The 25327-nt window shown below is 43.6% G+C and overlaps 1 protein-coding gene across 2 annotated transcripts in view; it reads left to right on the top strand.

Annotated features, from left to right (window-relative positions):
• The first annotated feature begins 6740 nt into the window (after positions 1 to 6740).
• The window catches only part of akt1 (v-akt murine thymoma viral oncogene homolog 1), a 39213-nt gene continuing 20626 nt past the window's right edge, over positions 6741 to 25327 (top strand). The window contains exons 1-2 of one of the 2 annotated variants that reach the window (XM_050061480.1): positions 6741 to 6975; positions 12046 to 12231. In XM_050061480.1, the coding sequence (XP_049917437.1) occupies positions 12186 to 12231 (46 nt within the window). In that variant the 5' untranslated portion in view covers positions 6741 to 6975; positions 12046 to 12185. The remainder of the gene's footprint in view (positions 6976 to 12045; positions 12232 to 25327) is intronic. The other variant, XM_050061479.1, reaches the window with a different exon arrangement.

Consider the following 25327-nt stretch of genomic DNA (forward strand, 5'->3'; position numbering starts at 1 on the left):
TTTATCTCTTTGAGGTAACATTGTGTCTCTTTTTGTCGTTTTTGTCTATCTATAGTTATTTTGTGTCTCTTTTTGTTTTTTTGTTTTTTTATCTATTTGCAGTTCTTTTGCATCTCTGTCTCATTTGTAGTCTCTTCTTGGTCAGTACATGCAAATTTGAGCGACATTTTGCAGGTGAAGGTGATGGGGGACTGGCACTTTAGGCCCCTGAGCCTGTGCCCGGTAGGCTCTTTCAGTAATTCATCCATGTTTCTATCCAGACCTGTTTGAAAATAATACAATTTAAAAAGTTCAAATCCAGAATGTAAATTTGATTTACAAGCTTCCCAGTATGTTGCCTATTGTTTTATGTATGCTGTGGGCAAAAAAAACACTTCCGTCACAAAACTTAAGTATCTGTGAAAGTATCTAAACTGATACAAAGAATTATAAGTCATGCTTTGTTAGTTTGGAGGGTCACTGGACTATTGGGGACTTTTAAGTGCTGTTCTCTCTAATCCTGCTTTGGGTTGTGGAATTCCCTGGCACCACACCACCCAGTGCCTTTTGTTTTCTCAGACCACACCAGGTCCGGGCTGCGACTTATTTAGCCTAAATTGTGTGTAGATAGGAATGATGCTGATTTTTGTGGGCTACATATGAAAAGAAAATTGTTAAGACTATCAAAAAACACAGTCTCCAGGGTCTGCTCTGTAATTGTTAAAGCTAGAGATGGTGGCACAGCGGAGAAACAAGGGCTCGAGGTTGCAGCTGCTCATCTCGTGCCCCCCCCCCCTCCCTCCTGTCCCTCCCTGTGCTCCCCCAACTGCTTCGGTCACCTTTGCCCTGTGTTCCAGCTGCCGTGTGTTTTGAAAGGGCCATTTGCAGCTCCTCACAGCCTTCTGACACAGAGGGGAATGAGCAATGTGACGGGAGGCGGCAGCCACTGGTCGGAAGGGGCCCACCGGCTAGATTCTTATCCACTTACTGCTTTATTCCATTTTTAGTCTGGCTGTTACAGCTACAGAGGGTGGATATCTGCACTCTGGTCATGTCCAGATGATCATAAGCGAAACAGTGTCATGCTCTCTAAATAAAAACTCTCTGTATTTGGTCTAAAAGCTTCACACAAGAAACAAAATGGTGATCTTACTTCTGACAAAACCAGTAAGCTAAATGTTTATACCGAAGCATCAAATGAGAAACAATTTACCATTCAGCACTCACACACACACACACACACACACACACACACACCATCCATGCAGGAGCAGCGATGTGGATAAGAATAGGAGCAGTGGCCCTGGGTTTCCCTGGCAAACGTAGGCTCCCAGTAGAGGAGGGGTGTGTGTTCACAGGGGCAAGACAAAGCAGTGGTTGTGCCTGGGGACCGTGGCCTCAGAGAGAGAGGCTCGGCACGGTGAAGGTTCTCACACACAGAAAAAGATAGAGACAGAGAGACGGAGAGGGAGAGAGAATGAGAGTGGGTGAGTGGGGGAGCGGAGAGAGAGAGAGAACACTTCCTGGAGGTTCATTCTTCCTCTCTGCAATCATCAATGGCATTCTCCCCCTGACCCACTCCTCTCTCAGACAAACAAAAGACCCCGCATTCCAGTGTAGCCTGACCGGCCAACCAGCCAGCCATCCAGCCACAGTAAAACCACATCACTCTCCCCGCTGGACCAAAGTCTCACCATAGGGGTGGGCTTGAGTCGTGTTGTAGATGTCAGTCTGAGGATACATGTAATGCATCCTTAAGACCCCTTTACAGACAGCTCGCTCATTTTTGTTTCCGCCTAAGTAGCTTTTATGTTGGAAAAGTCACAATATTCAAAACTGTCTTACTGCTTTGCTTGTTTTTGTGTTTCTCTCCAGCTGAAACAAATGGAAGCATCTTTCGTTTAATACACATCGCCACTAAATGTAGCCTAATATTGTTGATACCCATGAAAGGTTAGGATCTTTGCAAGAATCTGAAATACATTTTGTGAGTTTGAACGATGTGGCTGCACAGCATGAAGTTATAATGACTGTCAGTGGGGTTTAATCTTCAGAATGATAGACTGATTATCACAACAGCTGTTTTACCAGTTTAATTAATTCAATTCAGTGGAACTTTATTTACCCTGAAGGAAATTCTTGTGGAAGAGAATGCTTCAAATTACAGTAACAAAGATTAACATTCACAAACCCGTAACAACCAGAACAACCAGTGAATTCCTCGGGTCAGGGTCACACACTGGGCCAAGTTTTTGAAACAATAGAGTATTAAATATCAGCCAGAATTAAGAATATTTTTGTATTTGCTTTTGGTTTGTGGTGTGTTTTTGTATTTCACACACTGTCACACAAATATACTGTATTGTACTGTACTGTATTCATACTACTGTTGCACACTTAATTTACGTATGCTGAACTGAGGGTCTAACAGGGTAGAAGATGGCATATGTTCTGCAGACTGTAACAATTTGGAGCCATATAAATAAAACTGACTTATCCTGAGTTGACTTTATTTCTTTTATGTATGGCAAACTTTAAGTAAAGCAAGCTGTGAAATCCATTACACAATGCAACAAACTCTTTGCACATTAAATCTTTGAATCTTTGGTGCTGTAGGCAAAGCTGCGTAACAGGTGGGTAATACATCCCAGAAAATAATGGGACAGTTGTAGCAACATTGCACTGCAGTTGCCGGGAGATGCCGTACTGGTCAGACCCCCCATCACCTCCTCCCCATTATGGCCCTCCTGCCCCTCTGTGTCTAATTGTTGCTGCCGCGTGTTATCTATTCTTCTTCAACAGCCCATTAAGTTCTGTTCTGTTTGTTATGCTCTGAACAGATCCTGCAAGGCAGACAAGAAAAGAGATCAGATGAGTCTCTGACAGGAGAGACGTTATTAACTCACTTTGACTCTTTGATCTCGCTACTTTTGCTTTGAACCTGCAAAACAACAGGGTAGGCATTCCCATCACTGGACCAGAGACAGCCGAGGAGGAGGAGGAGGGAGAGGAGGAGGAGGAGGAGGAGGGCACCACTCAACAACAGCAGCAGAAAATATGGGATACCCTCACTCAGCTCGGTTTGTATGACAGGAACAGCTTGGCAAGGCTGACACATAGTAGCAGCGAGGAGCACATTACAGTGTAAGTGACAAAGAGGGGAAATGACAACAGAGGAGGCTGAGAGACAGAGGGCAGAGGCCAATAAGTTTTTCATCGCGGAGGGAACGCTGGCAGCTGTCCCTGCTATCCTGTTCTTGTGGCAGTATTTATCAGTCATTGCGCAACCTTTCAAAAGCATTGTCTTGCATTTCTTAAATCACAGACATTTGTGGTTCACTGCACTTGTGCTAAAGCCGATAAAGAAGATGTTCTCACAGATAAAAAGACACTTAAAGTGGCTTCAAAATATCCTACTGTATACAGAGCAAGGTTATTGGAATATGACAATAATAAGGTTTTCTGAACATTTAATGTGAATTTAAAGATATAATAGACCAAGTCATGAGGGCTTCATTTGATATAGAGGATCCCTGACTTCTTTTTCAGTCTGACTGAACTGGCCTGTCTGTACCTGCCCCGAACTGGTTTAACTCCAACCTCTCCAGCAGGTAGTCTTTTTTCGTGGCTGTAAATGACTGTTTAGATAAAAAATAATAATGTAGGATAACATCACCGATCAATTTTGATGCAAAAAGTTTTATTTTTGTAGCTTCATCAGGACCATGCCATGTACAGATGCGGAGCAAATATTCGGGGCTCAGCTCTAACCTATGGGGTCCAGGGGCATGATCCCCCGGGCAGATTTGTTTGTCTGATTTATGGCAGCTATATGCGCAATTATTAAAGGCCATTTGAAATAAGAGAATAAATAATAATCTGTAAAACACTGGGAAAAAGCATGATAGTTACATATTTCATTGTTCTCAAACACTCTTCGTCACCCTGAAACCTCAACACAACCAACACCGAGGATGACTAATTTTTATTTCTGCCATCAAAAAAAAGGGAAAAAATGTTTCTGTTATCAGTTACACAACAGGTAGGGTAGGAATCTGGCGTAAACAACATGACTAATCTTGAAACCTATTTTTGTTATGCTGCAGAAGAGTTACCAGAACAAATGTTTATCTGACAAATAGGCTACATTTGAATCCATCCCATAATCCCCTGGACAGCTCGTATTGCAAATCAAGCACACCCATGTCAAGTAAATATGAGATTCGATACTCTGATTTGAATAAAGGCCAACAGAAGAATATTTATTCAATGATATTAGATTTCTTTGGGGAATAGCGTAGTGTGATAAACAACATGGGAATATATTATAATCTGAATGACACAAGGTTTAAGGTAGTTTAAATTGGTGCATCTCCTGTTGAAACAACTGATGGCATTTTAAAGTATTAAGCACAAGAGCACAGTCTTGACCCTTGAAAAAATAATTTAACAAAACAATGTCAATTCAAGGTCCCCTTACTAGTTTTTTTGGAGCTTCCACACAGTGGATTAAGTTTGCTCATTTATGATGTTGATGGATCTGTCTATACATTAGCTCAGTTATTACATCACTCCATCCACTGATGAAGATCTGATGTGGCTGAAAGCTCCAGACAAAAACTTGTTCATATCTCCACCAGGATAGAACTGATGTGCTGAGGTGCCAGAAAAGAAATAATGACTTTAAAATGCATTCAGTAGGATTTACCCCTGGCCACAGAGTCAGAATTCTAAAGGTTATGTTTGAATCTGATCTTTACCTCACGGCTGATGTGCCTCTTTTCGGAAATGTCATTGGCCTTTTCCACCTCACGGCAACTCAAAGTGAAAGAATGTGTTTTTAGAATGACGACTGTAATTGTATCAAATCAGGTGTCCCCAAAAGTAAGGCATAAATTAACGACCAGAAGGCTGCTGCCTGAGTGCTGATGAGCAACAAGAGGACAGTAGCATCACACACATGTCTGCTGCTTACAGTGGTTACTAGTAAGTTATTCAACTTAATTCTAAAATAATTTGACAAGAGTGTACAGCGCTACATGTCTGACATGCTTTTAAGCACCAAAGTCAGGTCCAGTGGGAACAGCGGTGTATGTGTTTTCAAACTGCAAGACAAAAACCTTCTCCCCAGGCCGTTTGAACAGCCTGCTTCTTTGCATTTCAGTTTAGGTCACCTTTTTAGCTTAGTATTTATCTGGAATATTTCACTTTATACTTTGTTATTTTCATCATTTCATCCTTACTTTCAGTTTTAAGTTTTAATTTCTATAGCTTTGAAGGCAGAAAGAACAAAAAGCACATAATGCAGTCTGCACAGCGGCATTCCCCAAACTATAGAAACTGTATCTGCCCACTTTTCTTTCACTCATATACTATATACACATGGGAAAAATAGGGAGTGGTGCACTGGGTTAAGGCTCTGTGTACTTAGTTGTAAAACAAAGCAGGTGCTCTTCAAGGATGGGGCAAAGAGTCACTTAAAGATAAAAAACCAACGACTGGCCAGCTCGCTCAGTGTAAAAGTCCATATATATTATACATACTATATACATGTATATTTCACCTTTCTACACTATTTATGGTGGTAATCTTTATTAGTTTGTTTATGTAATCTAGCCTAGAGTATTTTATTTNCTATGTCATCAGATAAAGAGTCTCTGAGTTGTTTGGGGCCAAGAACAATAACTTCAGTTTTCTACACTATTTATGGTGGTAATCTTTATTAGTTTGTTTATGTAATCTAGCCTAGAGTATTTTATTTGTGCACTGTGTATGTTTTAGTACAATTTGAGGCAATTTTCTTGTTGTTTGGAATATTTATATAACTTCTTTTGCAACTTTTACATGATTAAATTATATTTTACACAATAAAATAGCTTTTACTAAGTTTTTGTTATGATTTTAAGGGGTAGTAAACAACTGTCTACAGTTCTGAGCAGAAATTATTAGTCATAATTGATTAGTTTGTTGATTGGAAATTAATTTTAATAATTACTTTAAGCCAAAATGTCCAAAATTTACTGATTCCAGCTCCTGAAATGTGAATATTTGCTGTTTTTCTCGGTCTGCTATGATAGTGGAGTGATTTTTATTTTTTTTTTAAATCATAAATTATAATATAAATCTAGCATATGGCAATTTGGGCCCTGAAAATTGTCATTTTACATTTTTACAGTCAACATTTCACTGACTAAAGAATAATAAGCAAATGACCGAGGAGATAATGTGTGGTTGTGTGTTTGCATTTTTTTTTTAGCTATCTTCTTTTTAATGCTGCTTCCGGTTTTATATGATAAAGTTTTATGAGTTGATGCACTGACAAGGTGGCACTTTAATTTTCTTTTTGACAAATAAACGATATTCTAATCAAGAAAGTAGTCTAAAGTTGATGCAGCCCACTGTACAGCAGGTGGCAAAGTACAGACACTTTAATCTCTAATGAACAGCCATAACAAAACAAAAAAAAAATCTGTCGACTTTATTATCTCATGCCTTTGTTTCAGGAAGTGATACACACATATCCTTCACTACACTGAAGGTCCCCTAGAAAGCTTGCAGGGGCCTCTGTAGGTCCCAGGACCCTATTTTGGAAACCCCCGGCCCAGATAAAACATCTCCGAGTTCATCGAGGCCGTGCAGCCCCTAATAAGCCCCTATAGAAACAGTGCAGGCTGCAGGGTTTTTTCAATGGGACGGCTGACAGCCTACCACTCCTCACGATGAGTGGGACTCAAAAAGCGGGCGGCGCTAGGACCCGGGAGAGCAGGCTGCCACAGAGGCATTGCAGACAGCGCGTTTGGGAGGTGTAGTGGAAGAAAGGCAAAGAAACGGAGTAAATGAGAGCACTTTTGTCCAGATTGTTGAAGGACTTATCAACTTAATATACCGCCGAAACAGCTCACTAGAATGAGACGGACACATTGTTGAATTCCTGCCCAGGTAAATGTCCGCGTTTCCTTCGCATGGTTAACTACAAGAGGTCGACAGCTAGACAGGGTAGGTCCCCATTGTACTTACATGGGATGCGGTTATTCTCACCCAAGCTGCCCTGCTAGGCCCCATATCCTTTCTATCGCTAAATGCAAACCTGAAATGAGGTACTTTCCTGACTTCACGTCGCCGCACAAGTTATTTAGCCGCATAGCCAAACGCTTATTCACGTCCTGTAGTAAACAACGCGTTGTTATTTTTCTACAAACAACAGCGAGTCTCTCTCTTCAGTTAACCATTCATTTTTTTCCTCCTCTTGACAATGACCACTTTTGAGACACAGCCCTCAGGCCAAAATATCTGCAGTCATGTTACTTTAAACGGTTCACCTCTGAGAGAAAGTTGTTTTCGCTTGTACTTTACGGCCCGGGAGGCAAATGAAAACAAATGAGCTCAACAAGAGAGCAGCTCATTCATTGTTATGAACTACCACTGCGTTTGTTTACTTGTTTGAGGGAGGAATTTATGGCCGGGGCAACAAATTGTACAGTTAGTCGTTAGCTCTGCTAGCTTGTTGCTGTGCTGTTGTAACACTGCTGCATTCACGTTCAGTGATACAGAGTAGTACATCTTTGTTGTGACTGGATGCCACCTTGTAGTGGCTCTCCAAGGAGCTTTACGTCCCCAGTTTGCACACTTGGAGAGCCATAAAGGAAAGGTATAATAGAGTTATATTCTTATTTTCTTTCCCCTTGTAATCAGCACAATTGCAAAATGCATGTGGGTAGCTGTTTATGTGTTAGGTTTGAGTGTTCTCACTGTTATCACCCCACCTACAATGATGACAGTTTTGCATTTCTTTCGCTAAATCATTGTTGATTACAGGATTTTTGTCAAGATGGTTTACGTGAAGCTGACTGATTTCGTCAGCCACACAGTTCATTGGACATGCAAGATGCAAAACTTGAGACAAACCTCACTTTACTGATGCTACTGTCTTTCCTTCCCAGAGGTTACACACACATGTCCAGTCTGGAACATTGTCCCCAGGCATGGTGGTACCAGTACCGCCTTTAGTGTCAAAACAGTTTTTACCAGTCATGAGACATGGGACTACGTTTGTCCAGTGTGTATACGCAGGGGGACTTGGCATGTGACCGGGGAAGACGCAACAGGCTGGTGTAATGATGCAGCCAGTGACTACTTGTCCCTGTTCTATTTAGAAAATACCAGTCACCTCCCACCCAATCCCCTCGCAGCCCCGTTGACGCAAATGTGCCACCAGTTGCATGCAGAATCTGAGGAATGTTGTTTGAAATTTTCCCCTGTACACAGGCAGACTTATTGTGCCCGTCCCCCTGCCTGCGCCACAGGAGTTTACATGTATTATCATCACTGAGAAGGATACGCGTCTAATGATGGTCGCCCACCGTCAGCATCACATGATGGTACTCTTGTCTGCGTCATGAAACTGACACCCTGCAGCTTAACATACTTGTTACTCAAGTCAACTTGTTTACTAGTTGCTCACATTTTACAGCCCGGTGGTTTGATGTGCAGCGAACCAAAGGCACCACGACTTTTAGGTGTTACTCTGTGTGTTATCTAGATTCTGTATTTGAATAAGTCCAGCCTTGCGATCTATCTATATTAGTTCACAGCCTGTCTGAACAGTATGAAAATGAATACATTTTCAACATGAGTCACAAAGGGGTTGCTGTTCGTGTCATCACAGGATTAAAGAAGTTAGTGTACTTGGCTTCCAAGGTTAGAGTAGATGTGGTTTGGTATTTGGCTACACCTACCCACAATATTCTTATCATTAGTGATGTGTTTTCAGGAACTTGAAAGAGGAACTTGGCACAGTAGATCACACTAGTACTTGTTCTACTGTGCCATTTGAACGCAAACCAAGTGTCGCCTCAGGGATTGTTTTTCAGCAACAGGTGAGCGTATTTGACGTGCTCATTTCATTGTTTCGTTTTGAGTATTTGAGTGTAACGCTCTGTGTCTGTAAACTTAAACCAGCTGGTGACTCTTTTGTTTACTCAAGCGGCAGCAGAAAATAGAGCAAAAACAGACTTGTATCTATCGATCTGTGATGAAGGAAGTGGTGTGGTGATGTCGGCCTGATTTTCTGCTTCCTGCCATAAACACATGGGACTATCCTCCGTGGCCCAGTGACAGGCTCAGTGTGTGGCATCTTTGCAGCATGAGGGTGATTTGCATTGAATGGGATGGCCCCTGGTGCCGGAGCCAGAAAGATGAATGATTGAAAGCCGCACTGACAGCAGGGCAGGCAGGCAGGCAGGCAGGCAGGCAGGCAGGCAGGCAGGCAGGCAGGCAGGCAGGCGGTGGCCCAGAGGCCTGAGGACCATGTGACCCGCTGTCAGGGTACTGGGTTCATTCAGTGGCTGCTGGCTGCAGCGCTGGCAGCAGCCCAGCTTTTCCACACAGGCCGCAGTAGCAACAGGTCGCTCCCATTAAAACAGCAGCGCTCTGTTGTGGCTCCAGAGCCGGTCTTGTGCATGTGTTGCTTTTTTGGCTGTGGTGTGTGCGCTCAAGTTTGTTTGTGTGATGTATCCCAATGTGTATATAATGTGTGCGTGCCTGTGTCACAGAGTACACACCAAGATGCCGGAGAGATCCAACGGTTTGTGTGATCCCTAGTTTGAATAGCACTCAGTGTGCTTTTTCAAATCCCTCTCCAAGATCCTCCCAGCATCGACTGTGTGACACAAGCACCACAACCCCAGTGCAATAAACAAAAACACTGAGCAAAAATAAACGGCGCTCTCACAAACTGGCTTTTGCTCATTGATGGAGGCAAGCAGAATGGCAGTCAAAGGCGTGTTGATCGCACATTCACTGACAGACGTACTTGAGCCTGGGGCTGTACTGATATGACTCGAAGTCTGTCAATAGTCACATCCACTTCCTGTTGTTGTCCCCACCAGTAAGCTGGATGAGGCCACTCAAACAGAGCTCTCTTTTGATGGCCTTACTCTGAGGGAGCAGCAGCAGGCAAATTGATTTCTGTTGATGGTCAGAGATTGCCTGGTGCAGTATGTGACATTTGTGTGAACAAGCATGGCAATTGATCATTCTTTTGCCTCTGACCTGCATTCAAAGCTGTCTTTATATCGTAAAGAAGCACTGAATGAATCAAAAGGTCAAGTGTTTTGGTTATGATAGCCTGCAGGATTTAAGTTTGTGTCTTTGATGGATAACCGATTAGTCTGTGATGAAATTCAGCCCTGTTTGGTTTATCTGACTGTCAGTGCTTATCCTATCATACATGCTGACTTGAGTTTGAACAGCTCCGATTATTGTTGTAGTGTGATCTTTTATCTGTATTTATTTTTTAAGCTGCACTTTCTTGAATCCCTTTCACATATTTTAGTACAGAAATATGACACTATATTTTTTTCTTGCTTGTTAATTGTTTGAATAGGAGCCCATGTTGTCATAAACATACATCTGGCAGTTTTTCTTGCCACTACTTGGTTACATTTCCGCAATGCTTCCACCACAGATCAGGTGCGAATAAAAACAGCAGCGCTCACACATACGGTGCACTTTCACCTCACAACATGTTTATTTTGTTAACAGAACAACCTCAGCTCGAGCCCAATGTAGCGGCTGCTTTGGAGCTTTTGGATCATATCACATGATTTTTATTATTGGATGGAGTTTGCCTCATTGTCATGGAATTGCGTGGTTGGGAAAGTCCTTTTTTTCCCAGTAGCCACTGAATATTCCAGTTTGGTGATGTACAGTCGACACAATTGTTTTACAGTTTTTGTGACCCTCTTATTTCATAGTCAGTAGCTGTTCTGGAGCTTTTGATCATATCGCATGGTCTTCATCTACCTGTTTATGCAGATGTGAGCCTCACAAACTGCACTTAAAATGCTATTTTTGAAAGGTTTAACAGCAACAAAAATGAATTGAAGCAGAATATTGCATTAGATAAAAACATGTTGTGAATTTTGGAAATGATTACACCTATTTTTTTTCCAATAAATTTTGACTCTTGGACTTTAAAATGCTCTAGAGCTTTTGGAAATCTCTGGATAAAACAAGTCGGAAACAACCTAATTCTACAAATAGTATAATACTTATAATATTCACGTAGCCTAATCTTAAACTGCAACTGTGCAATAATACCATGTTTAAAAATATTTTAATAGAAATGCAAAAAAACTGTGATGAATTTGAATGTTGATTTGGAATTTGTATGTCAGCCTCATGAATGAAGCTTTGAACTACTCGCTATAGTCCTATAAGTTTTCTAGTTCTTTTCTGTAACGATTCAAAATGACCAGAAATGTATGATCTAGTAAATTCAGTGACCAATGTCTAATATTTTTTCAAAGAACTGGTTATCAGGCACATTACCGTTTATGTTAAACTTCACTTTGGTAGGCAATGGAGCACCTGAGGAGTGATTGGAAAACCATTTCAGTTCGAGGCCCTTTAAGTCCGTCATCCAGTCCAGTCCAAGTTTTAGCCAAAATGCAAATCTGCAAGTGGGATAATAATCCCTGCCACCCTCCTTCGAAATTCACAACCTACAGTATGCTTAGCACAAACAAAAACATTGACCCGTTTAGAATAAAAATCCAGCAAAATGAATAAAGTTACGTAACAATCACAGGCACACAAGATTACACAGGATCCAGAACATATCGTTGGCTAAATCATCCAGATGAACAGCCCGTGCAACTTCAAAATAAGTTTCCAAATCCTTTATTCAGGTAGCCTGTGTGAGAATTTTTAATGTCGTTATTTTCTAATTCACTGCTGTTCTGCTTGTGAGTAGAAAAAACTATCAGGAATGGTATTGTGTGAACTGTATGGAATTTTCCAACAGGGGGGAGACTTCATTGTGGATGCCAAAAACCACGGCCTTACACAGATATTTGAACCTTGCAGTGTTGCAGGTTCCACATGTGAAAGGGACTACACTGTGGTTTCAGCATATCCTCCGCTGACTGGGCCATAAAACACTTGGATTCTCTCAGTTCAACCGCCTCTCCTCGACTGTGTTGACCCGAGGGTTAATATTCAGACAAGTGGAAAAAATCTCTCACCTCAATATGGGGCTAATTTTTACTCTTCTTCAACTAATAGGTAACCACCATTGAGAAGGCAGCTGTAAACCCCGGGACCTCGTCTCCAGGCTCCTGCACAGAGCTGAGTGAAGGAAACTTGGGAAACAAAGCTGTGTCTCTCCCTGTGGGAAACCTGGATCCTCCACCCTGCCCACCAACATGACCAATGTGGTGATTGTCAAGGAGGGGTGGCTGCATAAAAGAGGTAAATGCACAGATAAAGTTTGATTTAATATCAGTTGTGTAGAGTTTCTGATTTCTGATTGTTTCAAATGTAACTGCAGCAATTGTGCTTGAAACCAAAGTCAAATAAGATAATCACTGTATGCACCTCGTTATTTATGTGCGATGGTTTGTTTGTTTGTTTGGATTTTTTCACAATTCAGTTAAGATGTAACATACTTATGATGAACTCATTTACTAACTGTGCAAATTTGTCTGTTAACCAAGCAGGCAAAGAACACAAAATATGCAAAGACCCTGAAATATGTTAGTTATGCAAATATTTAAAAATCCCTTGTTGATACATGGAAATGCATCTAAAATGCAAAACAAGTACTTGGTTTCTTGGAGTCTATGCACATGGCAGTTTTCATGTACTCATTAAGTAATTTGTGTTTTGGGGCATCAATTTTGTACGTTTAAAAATGTATATTTTTACTCAGATATTTGTTCAGATATTTCACAAATCTGCATTGCAGTTTGCTGTAGTATGCTATCAACAGTTAATTTTCTAAATGCTGCATAAATGACGTGCAAGGTGAATGATCACGGGGTAATTGTATGTAAACCAGCTGTATGCCAGATCTAATGTACAGAGCCATCCAGAGTCCCCAGCGGGCCCCATTTAGCTGCTCTGACAGTGCTGTGCGGCGTGGCATGGCTCTGTGTCGGGCGTGAGTCCTGTTGTTTGGACGAAGAGGCATTCCTCACATACCTGCTGGCTTTGAGCAGCTTTATGTGTGCATACTAACTCTGCCTTCAAACTGCGGCTGCCTCACGGAGCCCACTCCGCTACCGCCGCCTCCACCGCCACCGGGGGCAAAATAGGATAAGGAACTTCTCCAAAACCACTGAAGGCTCCCAGGCCCTGTGCCAAGGAACCAGGCTTTTTACTGGAAAAGGGGAAACCAAGACTCTGACTAAGGGGATAAGGTGATGGGAGCAGGTCACTAGGAGAGTTCCTGGGACTCTTGGGGGGGAACAGTGTGCCGCTGTGGCGCGTTAGCCCACGCTCCCCCCTCCTCAAGGCTTGGGCTAAGAGCATAACGGACTGCTGTTTTAGGAAAGGGTCAGCCTGGTCCGGCTCAGTTGGTCTCAGGCAGACACGCCCTGGTCCTTTCAGTGAGTGAGAGGATAAACCGTTTGGGTGCTATTAAGGTTTCATTTGGAGAGCTTCTGTTTAGTAGAGACAACTCTGTAAAGTTTGGAAATAGTTAAAAGAAAATGTTAAGTTTTATCTAAACCACAATCTTAGATTTTCTACAGTTCTTCATAAAAATCATTAAATCAAATTTATGTAATTGATTAGATTTCCGAGAGGCTGTAGGGGCAAAGTGTGTTGTTGTGTCTCTCTTTAGGCAAAAAACAAGAACAGGAACATCCTTTCTTTGGAAGTGAACATGCAGAATTATTTAAGTTAGGCATGACAATCAAATATTTGGGCTGAAGTGTCATTCAACCGGTGAATTTGTGTACTCAGTTATTTCTGGTGTTTGTTTCTTTCTCTGTATATTATATGTGCTGCAAAACTGGCACAGGTCAATTTCTCCACTCCTTCGGCAGTGCTGATAAGGCCGGAAGATTCTGACAGAGAGCCAGTAAAATATAACTATAAGATTAGTCAAATAGTGACTGGTAGAAAAACAGTCAGGTTGTGTGGCCGCAGTGTACTCATACACACACACACACACAGTTACAGCAGTGACACCCTTCTAGTTGTTGCACACACACACACATACACACACTAAACAAACACCCTTCAGGAATAGTGAGTTGGCATGCTGTCGCAGCCCAGCAGCTGTGCCCTGTGAAATGTCACCCAGAGCCTCTGTGTTTTGATTGGAGGGCGTCCACCTGCCTCCTTGACAGGAAGGCTTTTCGTGTCGCGTCACTGTCATGCAGTCGTTGCCCCAGAGCCACCGCACAGAAGGTGAACCTGCAGTAGCCCTGTCTTGCTGTCCATCACCTCAGCCATGCAGCCCCCACTCAACCACTATCATCCCGTGTTGCACCTTGAGTGGAGCTTTTTTTTGTGTGTGGTGGCGCCACCCAAGTGACTCACATCTCCATGTGGGCGTAATAATAAATGGCTTATACCGCTTCCAAGTGCGTTCAGCATGCTCATTACTCCCATGTGTGCACTCAAAACACCAATTTAATGTTTTACAAAAGATAGCCCTCCATATTTCCATCAACATTTTGTGTGTGTTCCGTGAACGTGGTCCAGCACCAAATTCGCACTGGACTTAACAAAAGCAGGTAGAGTTAAAGTGCGGCCATTTCCTCCAGTAATGTCCCTTTAATGGTGCTAACATGATGAACGGATTTCATGGTGGCCTAGTCACATGGCACAGAGCACAGCAGCTCTGGCAGGTCATCTGAACACATCCACGTCACTCACTCTCACTTGTTGATTCCTGTCTGATTAGTCATGTTCGGCATGCACGTGTAAACTGTGTGGAGACTCCTGGATGAAAGTAGAGCAAGCTGCAATTGTGCCTCAGTTCCCTGTAAACCCCCCAGTAGAGCTAATCTGTCATTAGAGCAGCAGATTCTCAGCCTTGGAGTGCTCTGTACATTTGTTCCAGACAGGCTGCTGCGCTCAGTGAAATGATCTCATTCTGAAGGACACACCTTCATACTTTCTCCTTAAGCCTTGCGCTGCAGTAATGTGTCTGGATTGTGGACGCTGCCCGGGACGTGTTGTTGTGACTGTTATCTTGGTCGTCTGTTTTGGAAGGACAGTTTTGGAATGCAAGACAAAGCAGCCGAGTAGGACGGGCGTAGTGTGTACTTACGTCTGGACATGCATATGCAAATGTGTGAGTGAGTGTATGGACAGTGTGAAGCATATTTATTCAGAAGTTACACTGCCAGCAGGACATTACCCAGTGCCCTTATGCACAGACCGCATCGCAAGTACAGGCTTGCAAAAACACTGTAACTTTGTTGTTACTATCATAACCAGTTGTTATGCGTCCCCAAATGGTACTTCCCTTTTAGATCCTTCACAGAGTGCACCCACACACTTTGAATGTGCCTACGGCCTCTAGTGGCCACAGAGACCGAGCAGCATGTTATTTCTTTTTGCAAGTGTGTTTTTCCAAAGTTTCCATCAAAGCCAGAGCATCATCAGACATCAAAGAGGCAGATTGTGGGTTCCCTAGTTTCCAGGGAAGTGCTGCGGCCAAGAACCCAGTGAAGCTCAACAGAACAGCGCTCGCTTGTCCTCCCCTCTTCCCTGGCCCTTGTTTGTTTGACTCATTTGCTCCCTGACAAGTATAAAGAGCCGGCCCCTTCGTTAGGCTAACGAAGGCCGCAACAACTGTTGGATTTGGGTAGCACGCTCAGCTGGCTCCGGCTCATGAGAGGAGGGGTGGGGAGAGAGTGGGAGGAAAGGCAGAGGGGCACACCAGTAGAGATAGCGAGGGAAACATAAAGGGGCAGGCACAGAGAGAGAGACAGAAGTTGAGCAGCGTCTTTGTGATGTTCCCAGAACATTGCTCAGTGACCCAGGCGGCCTCAGGAGAGCGGATGGATGTTGTGTGCGACATGCCACAGAGACCCTCTCGCGGTTTGGTTTGGAGCTCATCAGCTGATTGGCTCCTTTGCTGGTCATGCGGCTGAAGGACACCCATGAGCTGCTCCTCCAAGCGAGACCTTGTTGGTGGTCCAGGAAAGTGCATGAGACACAGAGTGGGAATGAAAGCGGGGGAGAGAGAGGAGGAGAGCGTGCATTAGTTTTTTGAAACACCAGACATTGTAGTCAGTGTAGATGAAACATTTTTTCATCTTTTGAATATCTGCGCCTCGTGCATCTGGTGAACAGGCGTCCAACAATTCAGCCAGCATTTTCCACATTTGTTTTAGCTCTCTCTCTTTGTGTTAGTGATCTCAGAAAAGCAATGTGGTGTTTCCTGCACAGTTAAATGCTCTTCAAAGGAGCAGGCCCACCTGATTAAGAATGTCTCATGATGCTGCAATGCTGACTGTCTCAGGACTTTGACTTGCTGCCAGCTCTGCTGCTGGGCTCGCCCAGGCTCCTACACATCCCCTCATTATGGCTGTCATGGGCCACACACTGCTGCTGCAGCACACACACAAACACACACATTATGTACTGCAGAGCTGGAGCAATAGCTCATCCAATTTGCTGATATTTTCACCTATGTTGAGAGGCTTTTATGCAAAACAAACACACGTCTCGAGTGCCATAAACGTACTAAATTCTTTTTAAGTGGATCCCAAAATGCTTTTTATGTGGGAGCTTGTGGATGATATGTGACGGTAATAAAGTTACTTTAATCATAAACAAAGTTACTCAGTGTTTTGCTACATAATTTTAGTAATGTGATTGCATTATATAGACAGTTGTAATGTTAAATACATAATCAAATCTGTCTTCATTTGTTGTGAAATACAAACTAAAGAAAGATTTCTGTAATACAACTGTTCAGCCAAGGTTTAATCAGCATTTGCAGATTATAGCAGAGGAATGATTTTGAGCATTTATACAGCAATTCTCAATTGAAACACACTTTACAAGATGTTATAAAAAGATATAAACTTGGTGAAAAATATATTTAATGTTCCTTGCAGATGTATGATTCACACATTTTTCTTCGGAATTAGGAACAGAAAGGTCAGTCTGGGGTTTTTTTTAACCATTGAACAATTGTGAAAGGTCAATGTGTGTGCAAAACAAACCATAGATGCTGAGAGATAAAGGGATTTTGTTAGGCGAGAGCGGTGAGTAATAATTCTGAGATGACAGGTAATTTAGTGGTGTGACTGAAACTAGATATATAACAACAAAGAAGACGTAGAAAGCATTTCTTTGTAATTTTTTTCTCACACAACTGTGCAACAGAAAACTCCCACTTTGGTGATTTAATATTCAGACACTACCCAGCTGATCACCAGCAGTTGAAGTTGAAGTGCCAGGCTGATCTAGGAATGGGGTCCCTGTAGGCAGAGTCCAGCAGCAGAGGGTGTCACACCGGGAAGCCAGCGCACTGGCCGGGTGTCTGGCCGCCAATGCGGACCCCCTGCTCTGGGTAATGGGAAGCAGTCTTCCTGCTAAATGTGGTGGAGAGAAGTAAATTACTGGGGTGCAGCTGTCGGCAGACAGGCTGGCTGGCATGGTGGGGGGAACCAGGAGGCTGAGGGAGGTGGCACCTCCACCGCTTGCCTCCTCTCACGGCAAGCCTGCTGCGTGCTTACTTTGCTGTGCAGAGTCCGCCTGCTCGCCACAACTGTGGTGCTCAACAGCGTACTCCGTCTCTGTTACTCTCTTCCCCTTTTTGTCTCTGTTGTTTCCTCGCTTTCCTTCTAAGTGTCCTTCCTCTTGTTCTCTTCCTTACTCCCACATTCTTCCTCCTCTTCTGGTTGCTATTAACTCCCCTCTTTTCTCTCTGCCTCTGTCCACCCCACCAGCTCACTCACTCTTGCCCCCCCCCCCCCCCCCCCCTTNCTCTTGCCCCCCCCCCCACACTCCCACTTCCAGCGCACACTCCTCACCCACAGCCCCACCATCCTGTTGCTAGGATAATGACCCTGCTGACAACTCAGACCCATGGCGGAAGCGGCTATGGACCAGCGAAAAGCTCCCAGTCTCCAACATCAATCACATCACTGGCACCTCTCTCCAGTTTAGGGAGGGTAGGGGAGACAGAGAGATAAAGGGGATGCTCAGCTGTCTGCAGACTAAGAGTTGACTGTATGCTCTAATATGTCCACATATTCTCCACATCAGCTTATTGTGTTACTCAGAATATATCTTACAAGTTATTCAGAGGCCATATAGGAAGGTTCATCATACTATGAGAAGGAAGTTGGACTTGACAGTTTTCCACAGCTGGAGATGACCTGTCAGAAAAACTAGATCCTCTGATCCCTTGTTTGAGGGTGTTTGATCTTACACTGGTCATTGAGAGTTCATTGGCACTAATTTGCTTGAAATAATGTGTGTTTATTTGTTTGCCATGCAGTAACCCAGTTAACTAATCCATGGACTGCTTGTTTACCCAGGGAGAGGGGGCAAATCTCAGCCCCAGTGTGGCAGGGGGGAACTTCCCACAGTGTCTCTATGGTAATCAGCAGGTGTCACTCACCACGGAGAAGAAGTGAGGGCTTTCTTACGAGCGTAGAAAGAGGGGCAGCCTCCATCGCACCCCCCCCCCCCCCCACACCCCCCCACCACCACCACCATCCCCCTTGCTTTTTTTTCCTGTTGGGGTAGCAGCGGCAACCGCAGTGACAGAGAGAAAGAGAGAGGGATAAGGGGACGAGACAGAGAGGGCTACATTGGAGGCCAGGGTGGCCCTTCCCCGCAACCTGTTGGTGCTGCTGCCAAAGCCCTGGCAATGGAGTCCCCCATCCAGCTGCATGGGAGAGAGAGGGGCGAACAAAAGAGGTTTGCAGAGGAGGGGGATGTCAGGAAGACATAAAGAAAAAGGGGGGAAAATGTAAGAGCCCAAACTCCTGGACAGTTTAGGATGGCATGTGAGCCTGGTGCTGCCTTATATGGTCACAGCAAGAGGGGCAAATGGGCAGACGGGTGCCCGGGCAGCACGAGAAGCCCAGCTCAGAGCTGTGCGGCTCAGAGCAGCGGCTGGTGTGGGGCGGAGTTTGTGGTTGCTGGGGCTCAGTGGTGACCCCAGCATCAGGGAGCCCCCTCTCCTCTGGAGCGGGCGGCCCGTGGCTCATTGAGATGCAGGGCACAGGGTGGCAGGCCGCAGCTGCAGCCTACAGGCAGAACCCCGGCAGAAAAGGGCCGAAGGGATGGCGGGGGCGGCTGAGGAAAAACCAACAAAAGGCGCAGCCCGCTCCCCCCTCCTCCCTCGCTTTGGAGTTCTAATTCCCTAATCCTCAACCTCCGCCTACCCCCCCTTCTCATCCGATTCTCACCACTCAAACACATACACATGCACAGTTCATGCAGTTACCACTGGCTCCCTTCCTCCCATCCCCAAGCCATGAATGGCCAGACGGGGACAAAACCCAACAGCAGCCCCCTCAGGAAGTCCAACCACTGGGTGTGGGCACTGAGAGGCGCATTTTGTCTGACCCTCTCTTGGTTCCTCTCACTGTGTGTGTGTGCTTACATTCAGCCACATGTCGTGTGAGTGTGTGTGTGTGCATAGTTTATCTAGTGCCAGATGACTAAGGTGGGCCTCTCTCTGTTTGAATTATTGTGCTTGGAATTTTATTAAAATCCTTCAAAGTAGAAAGAAAGAGAATAGAACAGGGGATGACGTGCAACAGAGCTGTTAGTTTGGACACATTGTTAGGACACTGTGGCCTCTCCTTTTGGGGGCTGCACAATGAATGCTGCATGATGTGTCTTATTAAAAGCCAACAAGCCACAGCAGCTGGGACCTCAACATTCCTGTCGTTGTCACGTAGAGACGGACAGAACAGGACGCTCCTCGGAAACAGCCACTAACCTCTGTCACTCTCGCTCTCCCCCTTCTGTTGAAAGCCTTCCATATTTTTCCTTTTATTTATTGACCCCTCAATGAGCCTGCCTGGCCAGCCCTTTCTGTTAGGGCCTCATAAGCCAAGTTAACTTGCAAATAGCCTCAGAGCCAAAAGAAAACATGAATTTAAATTTTAATCTCTTTGGTTGCTTTATTTGAGGCCTTGAGGAGGTGAAACCCTAAGATTTGTGAAGTTGCAGAGTCTTGTGATCATATCAGCATCTGGAAAAGAGAGATTCGCTTTGATTTAGGTTTAAAAGATGGGCTTGATAAAGTTTGACCTTGTGTTAAGGCTAACTCTGTCAGGGTACATCTTCTGATATCAAAAAATAGTATGCAGAGACACACAGTGCTTAAGATTTGTTACATACATGCATAACAAACAAGATGACGCTCCAGCATGTACAGCTGTGGCCCTACCTTATTGTGTGTGTGTTTGGGGAATAGAGGGCGTGGCGGTGGCAGGCTGGAGCTGTCCACACACAGGGCCATGCAGCAGTTGGCAAATAAAGATGAATTCTGTTGTGTTTGGCAGCGGTTCTCCGTTCATTATTTTCCACTTTGCCCAGCGCGCATCCCAGACCTCAGCAGCTGCTTGTCATGTAAAGACACTCTATCAGGCCCTGACAGCTCCTCCCATGCACACACATGCACACACACACACATACACAGTACGCATGGCTCATACACACTTCAGTTGAGCTCACACCCCCACTCACAGTCCTACATATGTGGGGAACATATGTAGTGATCTGTCTCACTACCACTCCGCTCAGCACAACTCTTTGCACACTGCGTAGCTTTCTCATCCCCTCTAGTTCTCTCATCTCTCATCTGGTGTCAAATCCTTCCCCTAATTTGCTTGAGTTCAGCCACATGTCTGCTGTCACACTTGACTTTTATTAGAAATGCTTTGATTCTGGGACGCAGATCGTTAGAAGGATTTCCTCGCAGCAAAGTGTGTCTGTGTGTCTCGGCAGTTACAGGCAGACCTGACACTTGAGGGGGGTTTTATCTTATCTAGGTTGTGGTCGGTCTGTCTGTTGGCCAGTTTCCTGTTTTTGGAGAACACGTTGACATCAAACGGGTTTTAGTTTACATCAGTGTTGATGAACTGAGTTAAAAGCAGAAGGCTCTCCTGTGTTGTTATGAGCCCCATTGTCTTTTGTCAGCGGTCTGTACACAGGATGTATTTGAGGTCTACTCTGCAAAGCATTGAAGTCAAGTTGTATAAAATATCGAGGGCAGGGATAATATTTAGTTAGTTAATAGTGATTAGTGTTGATTTATTTGCTGGTCTACATCACAGGTGTAATATAATTTAATGCTGTTCCACATTTACTCTCCCAACAGCTGTTAGTTTCACTTTCTTGTTGTGTCAGTGCTGAAAAAAAGGCCCCAGTATGGAAAGTAGAACTGAATAAAAGTAGAAGGGGAAATGGGTGTAAATAGGAAGCTGACAAGGGTCATCTTTGTTGTCTATTCTCTGAGTGCAGACTGTTTGCGGGGGGTTGCACTGCAGAGTGGTGGAGACACACACACAGACAACCGGATGTAGCTGCTTCCACTGTTGTCATGTGACCTGGTTTGTGGTCTCAGACGAGGAAGTTGCAGTGTCCTCCTGTCTAGAAAGAGCAGATGCAAGTGAAGGATGTGCATTGCAGATGTGGAGTAGCTTCTTTTTTTTTTTTTTTTTGGTGCCGCATCTCTGTGACAGTCTTTGTGAAAGATGTGTGTCAGTGTAGAAAACGATGACAAAAGACTCACACAAACAATTTTGCTTTTTTACATTCACCTGTGGGAACTGTGATTTAAAGGGACAGTTCACTTCAAAATCAAATATGCATATTTTTCCTCTACCTGTGGTGCTATTTATCAGTCCTGAATAAATTGTAGAGTTTATTAATACATATTGACTCTGAACATTTGAAACTGTTAATGCTCATTTTCTGCAGTATCAATTGTACTTTCTCGACAGGGAGTTGACACACACACAGCTGCAGTGCCCCCATAGCCCCCCTCCTCTCATTCACGCGCAGTGCTGTCTTCTTGTCACTTGTCACCTTCACTCTGGTTGCATAGAGGCTTCTGCAGCACAATTTTGTTTTGTTTTTTACTTGAACTTTATTACTTTCAGAATGTGTGACATTATTGTTAATGCTTATTACAGTCATTCAGCTTTTCTCTGCTACTCACCAAGAAAAGAAAAGTCGTCGTTGTCATGTTATAGCTGTGTTATATTTATATTTAAATGTCAGGTTTTCCCTGTGGTATCAAAAATGGTGTCAAATATTTTTATTTTTCAAGGTATTGCATAGATGTTACAAATTCCAGCATCAGTGAAAACACTGCTAGATTGCTTTGGTTTGAGTTGCCAAGTGTTTGAGATGTCGTCTATAGAGTTGTCCGGCTTTTCTTGCACATAACAGAACTAGGTGGCACTTGGCCTGTGGTACTTCAATAAATACATAAGAAAAATTCAACAGAAAAGTCTCTTTCCAGAAATCATGACCCGCTTACACAAGATAATCCACAGACCTTGTTCTGAGAAGTTTCATGAAGGAACTTTTGTCTTCCTGATGAACTACAGCAGCCAAGCGGATCACTGCGCAGAAGGAAGTGTGCAGTTACTGCTAGCTCATTCACCACTACTGAGCTAGCTAAGGTTACAGGCAGATTTGGCTTTAATATGCTGTTATCACATTATATTTGCCAGTAACGCAGTAATGTAACCAGTACTGTTCTAAATTTAGTAATCACACTACAGTTACTAATCAAACAGTCCTTTGTCCTACATCCTTTATAGCGTTACACAAGTTCTTCAATTATATGCTTAATGGGTGGATAGAAAAAAATAATCAAACCTGCACGCTGTCCAGTGCGCCTGTGGAGATGCTCTTCTAGGAAAAACAATTTGTCGATCACCTCCTCATGAAGTATAACCACTGTTTTAGTGTTGAACACGTCAAATTGACTCGTCTACTCTAAAGCTATTGTTTTGGTGACCGAGCGACTCAGGTGAGCTTGTTGGAGTGTGTTTGTCCCTTTGATTACCCTTAATACATCATTTAATTGTGTTCTTTTCCTTTTAAGACTCTCATCTTTTATTGTTAGGAAGGCTAGTCTCTTGTTTTATTTAGGCCTATTGATATATTATTTTGTTGCAATTAAGATTTGTACTATGCAGTCTTAGAAGAGCCAAACCTTTTATTTTTTGATATAATTTTATTTTGAGGCAGTTATAGCCAACTGCCATCTTGATTCTCCTGATTCTTATTTGTGCTGATATGTGGGCATATGTAAGTCTTGCAGTGCATCTCAGGCTATGTTGTTGAATAATGCAAAAGAGATGTAACAAGTAGTGTAACAAATTACTTCCTACAGGGAGTAATTTAAGCAAAGTAATGCATTACTCTTTTGAAAAGTAACTACTACTGTGTTATACTTCACCATACAACCCAAACTGGTTACAGCTCAGCTGATGAGCATGTCATTGATGTTTTCATCTTGCACTGTCACAAACACGAACCTCACGTCCATCAGTGAAGCACACTTCCTTCTGTGCGGTTGGTGGGTGTAGTTTGGTAAAAATAAAATAGTTCCTACATGAAACTGCTCACAATAATGTCTGTGAATTATCTGTACTAACAAGATTTCTAAGAAGTGACATTGAGTTTGGTAAAAATAAAATAGTTCCTACATGAAACTGCTCACAATAATGTCTGTGAATTATCTGTACTAACAAGATTTCTAAGAAGTGACATTGCTGTCAAGTTTTTCAAATGTATTTTTTGGCACCTTAAGCCAAGTTCCACAGAGTTCAATGATATTCAAGAGAAGGCAGACATCTCTATGGCCAACATCTCCAACACTCTGTTTTGATTTTGGGGTGAACTGTCCCTTTTTCCAGTTTTTGCAGTTACACTGTCACAGTAGCTGTTTCATTAATCTCAGGAAGTGTTTAGACCTTGGGTGTCACATTCCTTCGTGAGCTTGTTTACCCCTTCGTGTGTTTTGTGTGGCCTCGCCCCAGTGACCATGCAGACTTGACATAACGTCCTTAATACAGCTGTATAATTCAAGAAAGTGACAGTTGTTTGAAGTGCCTGGCGTCTGAGAACGGTGAGCTGGCATTGTCATCTTCCCGACATCCATGTGACCAAGGCCACCTCAGTGCGGGGGAATGTCAAGCTGACACACACTGTGCCATGCGCTGCTGCATCACGTATGACCACCCATGCTTCTTCTGGTGGGTGCTGTGCGTCAGTGGAGCTGGCAGAAAAAGCTCGGAGCCTTCCAAACTGGATGTTGCTCTAATCTGTTAACACACAAATACCTCTCACTGCTCACAGGGCAGTGTGTACACACACACAAACGTATTTACACACAAGCACATACATGCGTACACATAAACACCTGTCTCTGAGCATTAGGATCTGAACGCTATGATGTATGGAAGGTCTTCACTCAGTCTGGAAGTGATTTGCTGCGTTCCTGGTGCCAAAGCAGAACTTTTAGTCTCCACCGAAGAGACAAGCATGTACCTTCATCTGGTGTCATGGTGTCAGGTAGGGGGCTCATTATGCTCTCTCTGCATTGTGCACATACTGTCCTCACTGTGGGCTGGCATGGACTATAGCTGGGGGATATGGGTCAGCCAAAACCTGACCACAGAACGAGGCACCAGCTGGGGCCCAGCTGAGGAAAGCAAGGATCGGTACGCAAGGCTCAGGAGACTTTCTGGCCGCGGTGTGAAAGATTTGGGCAACTTATTTTCTGTGTTGAACAGTAACAGCTGATACTTGTATGGCTACATGTACTCTTAAACGACACCTTTTCTGTGCTTTGATTATTTAGATTTTATGCTGAAGTAAGGAAGTCTGGTACTCCTGAAGGCCTGTGATAAATAACGCTGTGCATGTGGATTCCCTGGAGGCTAGTGTGCACATGTAGGTGACTGATGTGAATGTAGATTGGTGGGACTTGTTTAAAACAGACAAACGACTCATCACAGTAATTTTCTTGCATTGAAACAGACATGAGGTAAATCCACCAATCGGATTCCTGCCGGTTTGTGTTTTAATTAGGACCGCACAACCAATACAAGTGACTTTGTCGGAAGGTGGGAGCACAGCAATCTGACGGCTGACAAAGTCTACAGTTAGCTAATTTCTAAATGAGCTACGTTTGGTGTGAAAACACTTACTCTGCAGAAAACCAGATGAAAAATCTCCTCCTGTGCCATGATGAAAAATGTAATAACATATTAGACATCTGCTGTGGATTAAGGACTAAAGTATGTTGTGCTCCGGGGCAGATGTTTCCTCTGTGGTGGTGATTGGTGCCACCACCTTGCCAGTCGCTGTAAATCAGGTGTTTTTACACTTGGATGTTTGCTTTGGGGTGGACGGTGTGATGCTCTGCTGGAAGGCGATGTACAGACAGCCAGCGTAAGGCTGTACCGAATAGTTTGAAGCTTCATTCATAATGTGGACATTCAAATTCTAAATTAACATGTGAATGCTGTACAGCTTTTTTTTTTCTTTGCAAGTCTTTTCATTCTGTTTAAACCTTCTCTGCACAGTTGCAGAAAAAGAT

This window comes from Epinephelus moara, chromosome 14, assembly GCF_006386435.1.
Source record: "Epinephelus moara isolate mb chromosome 14, YSFRI_EMoa_1.0, whole genome shotgun sequence".
NCBI classification, from domain to species: Eukaryota; Metazoa; Chordata; class Actinopteri; order Perciformes; family Serranidae; genus Epinephelus; species Epinephelus moara.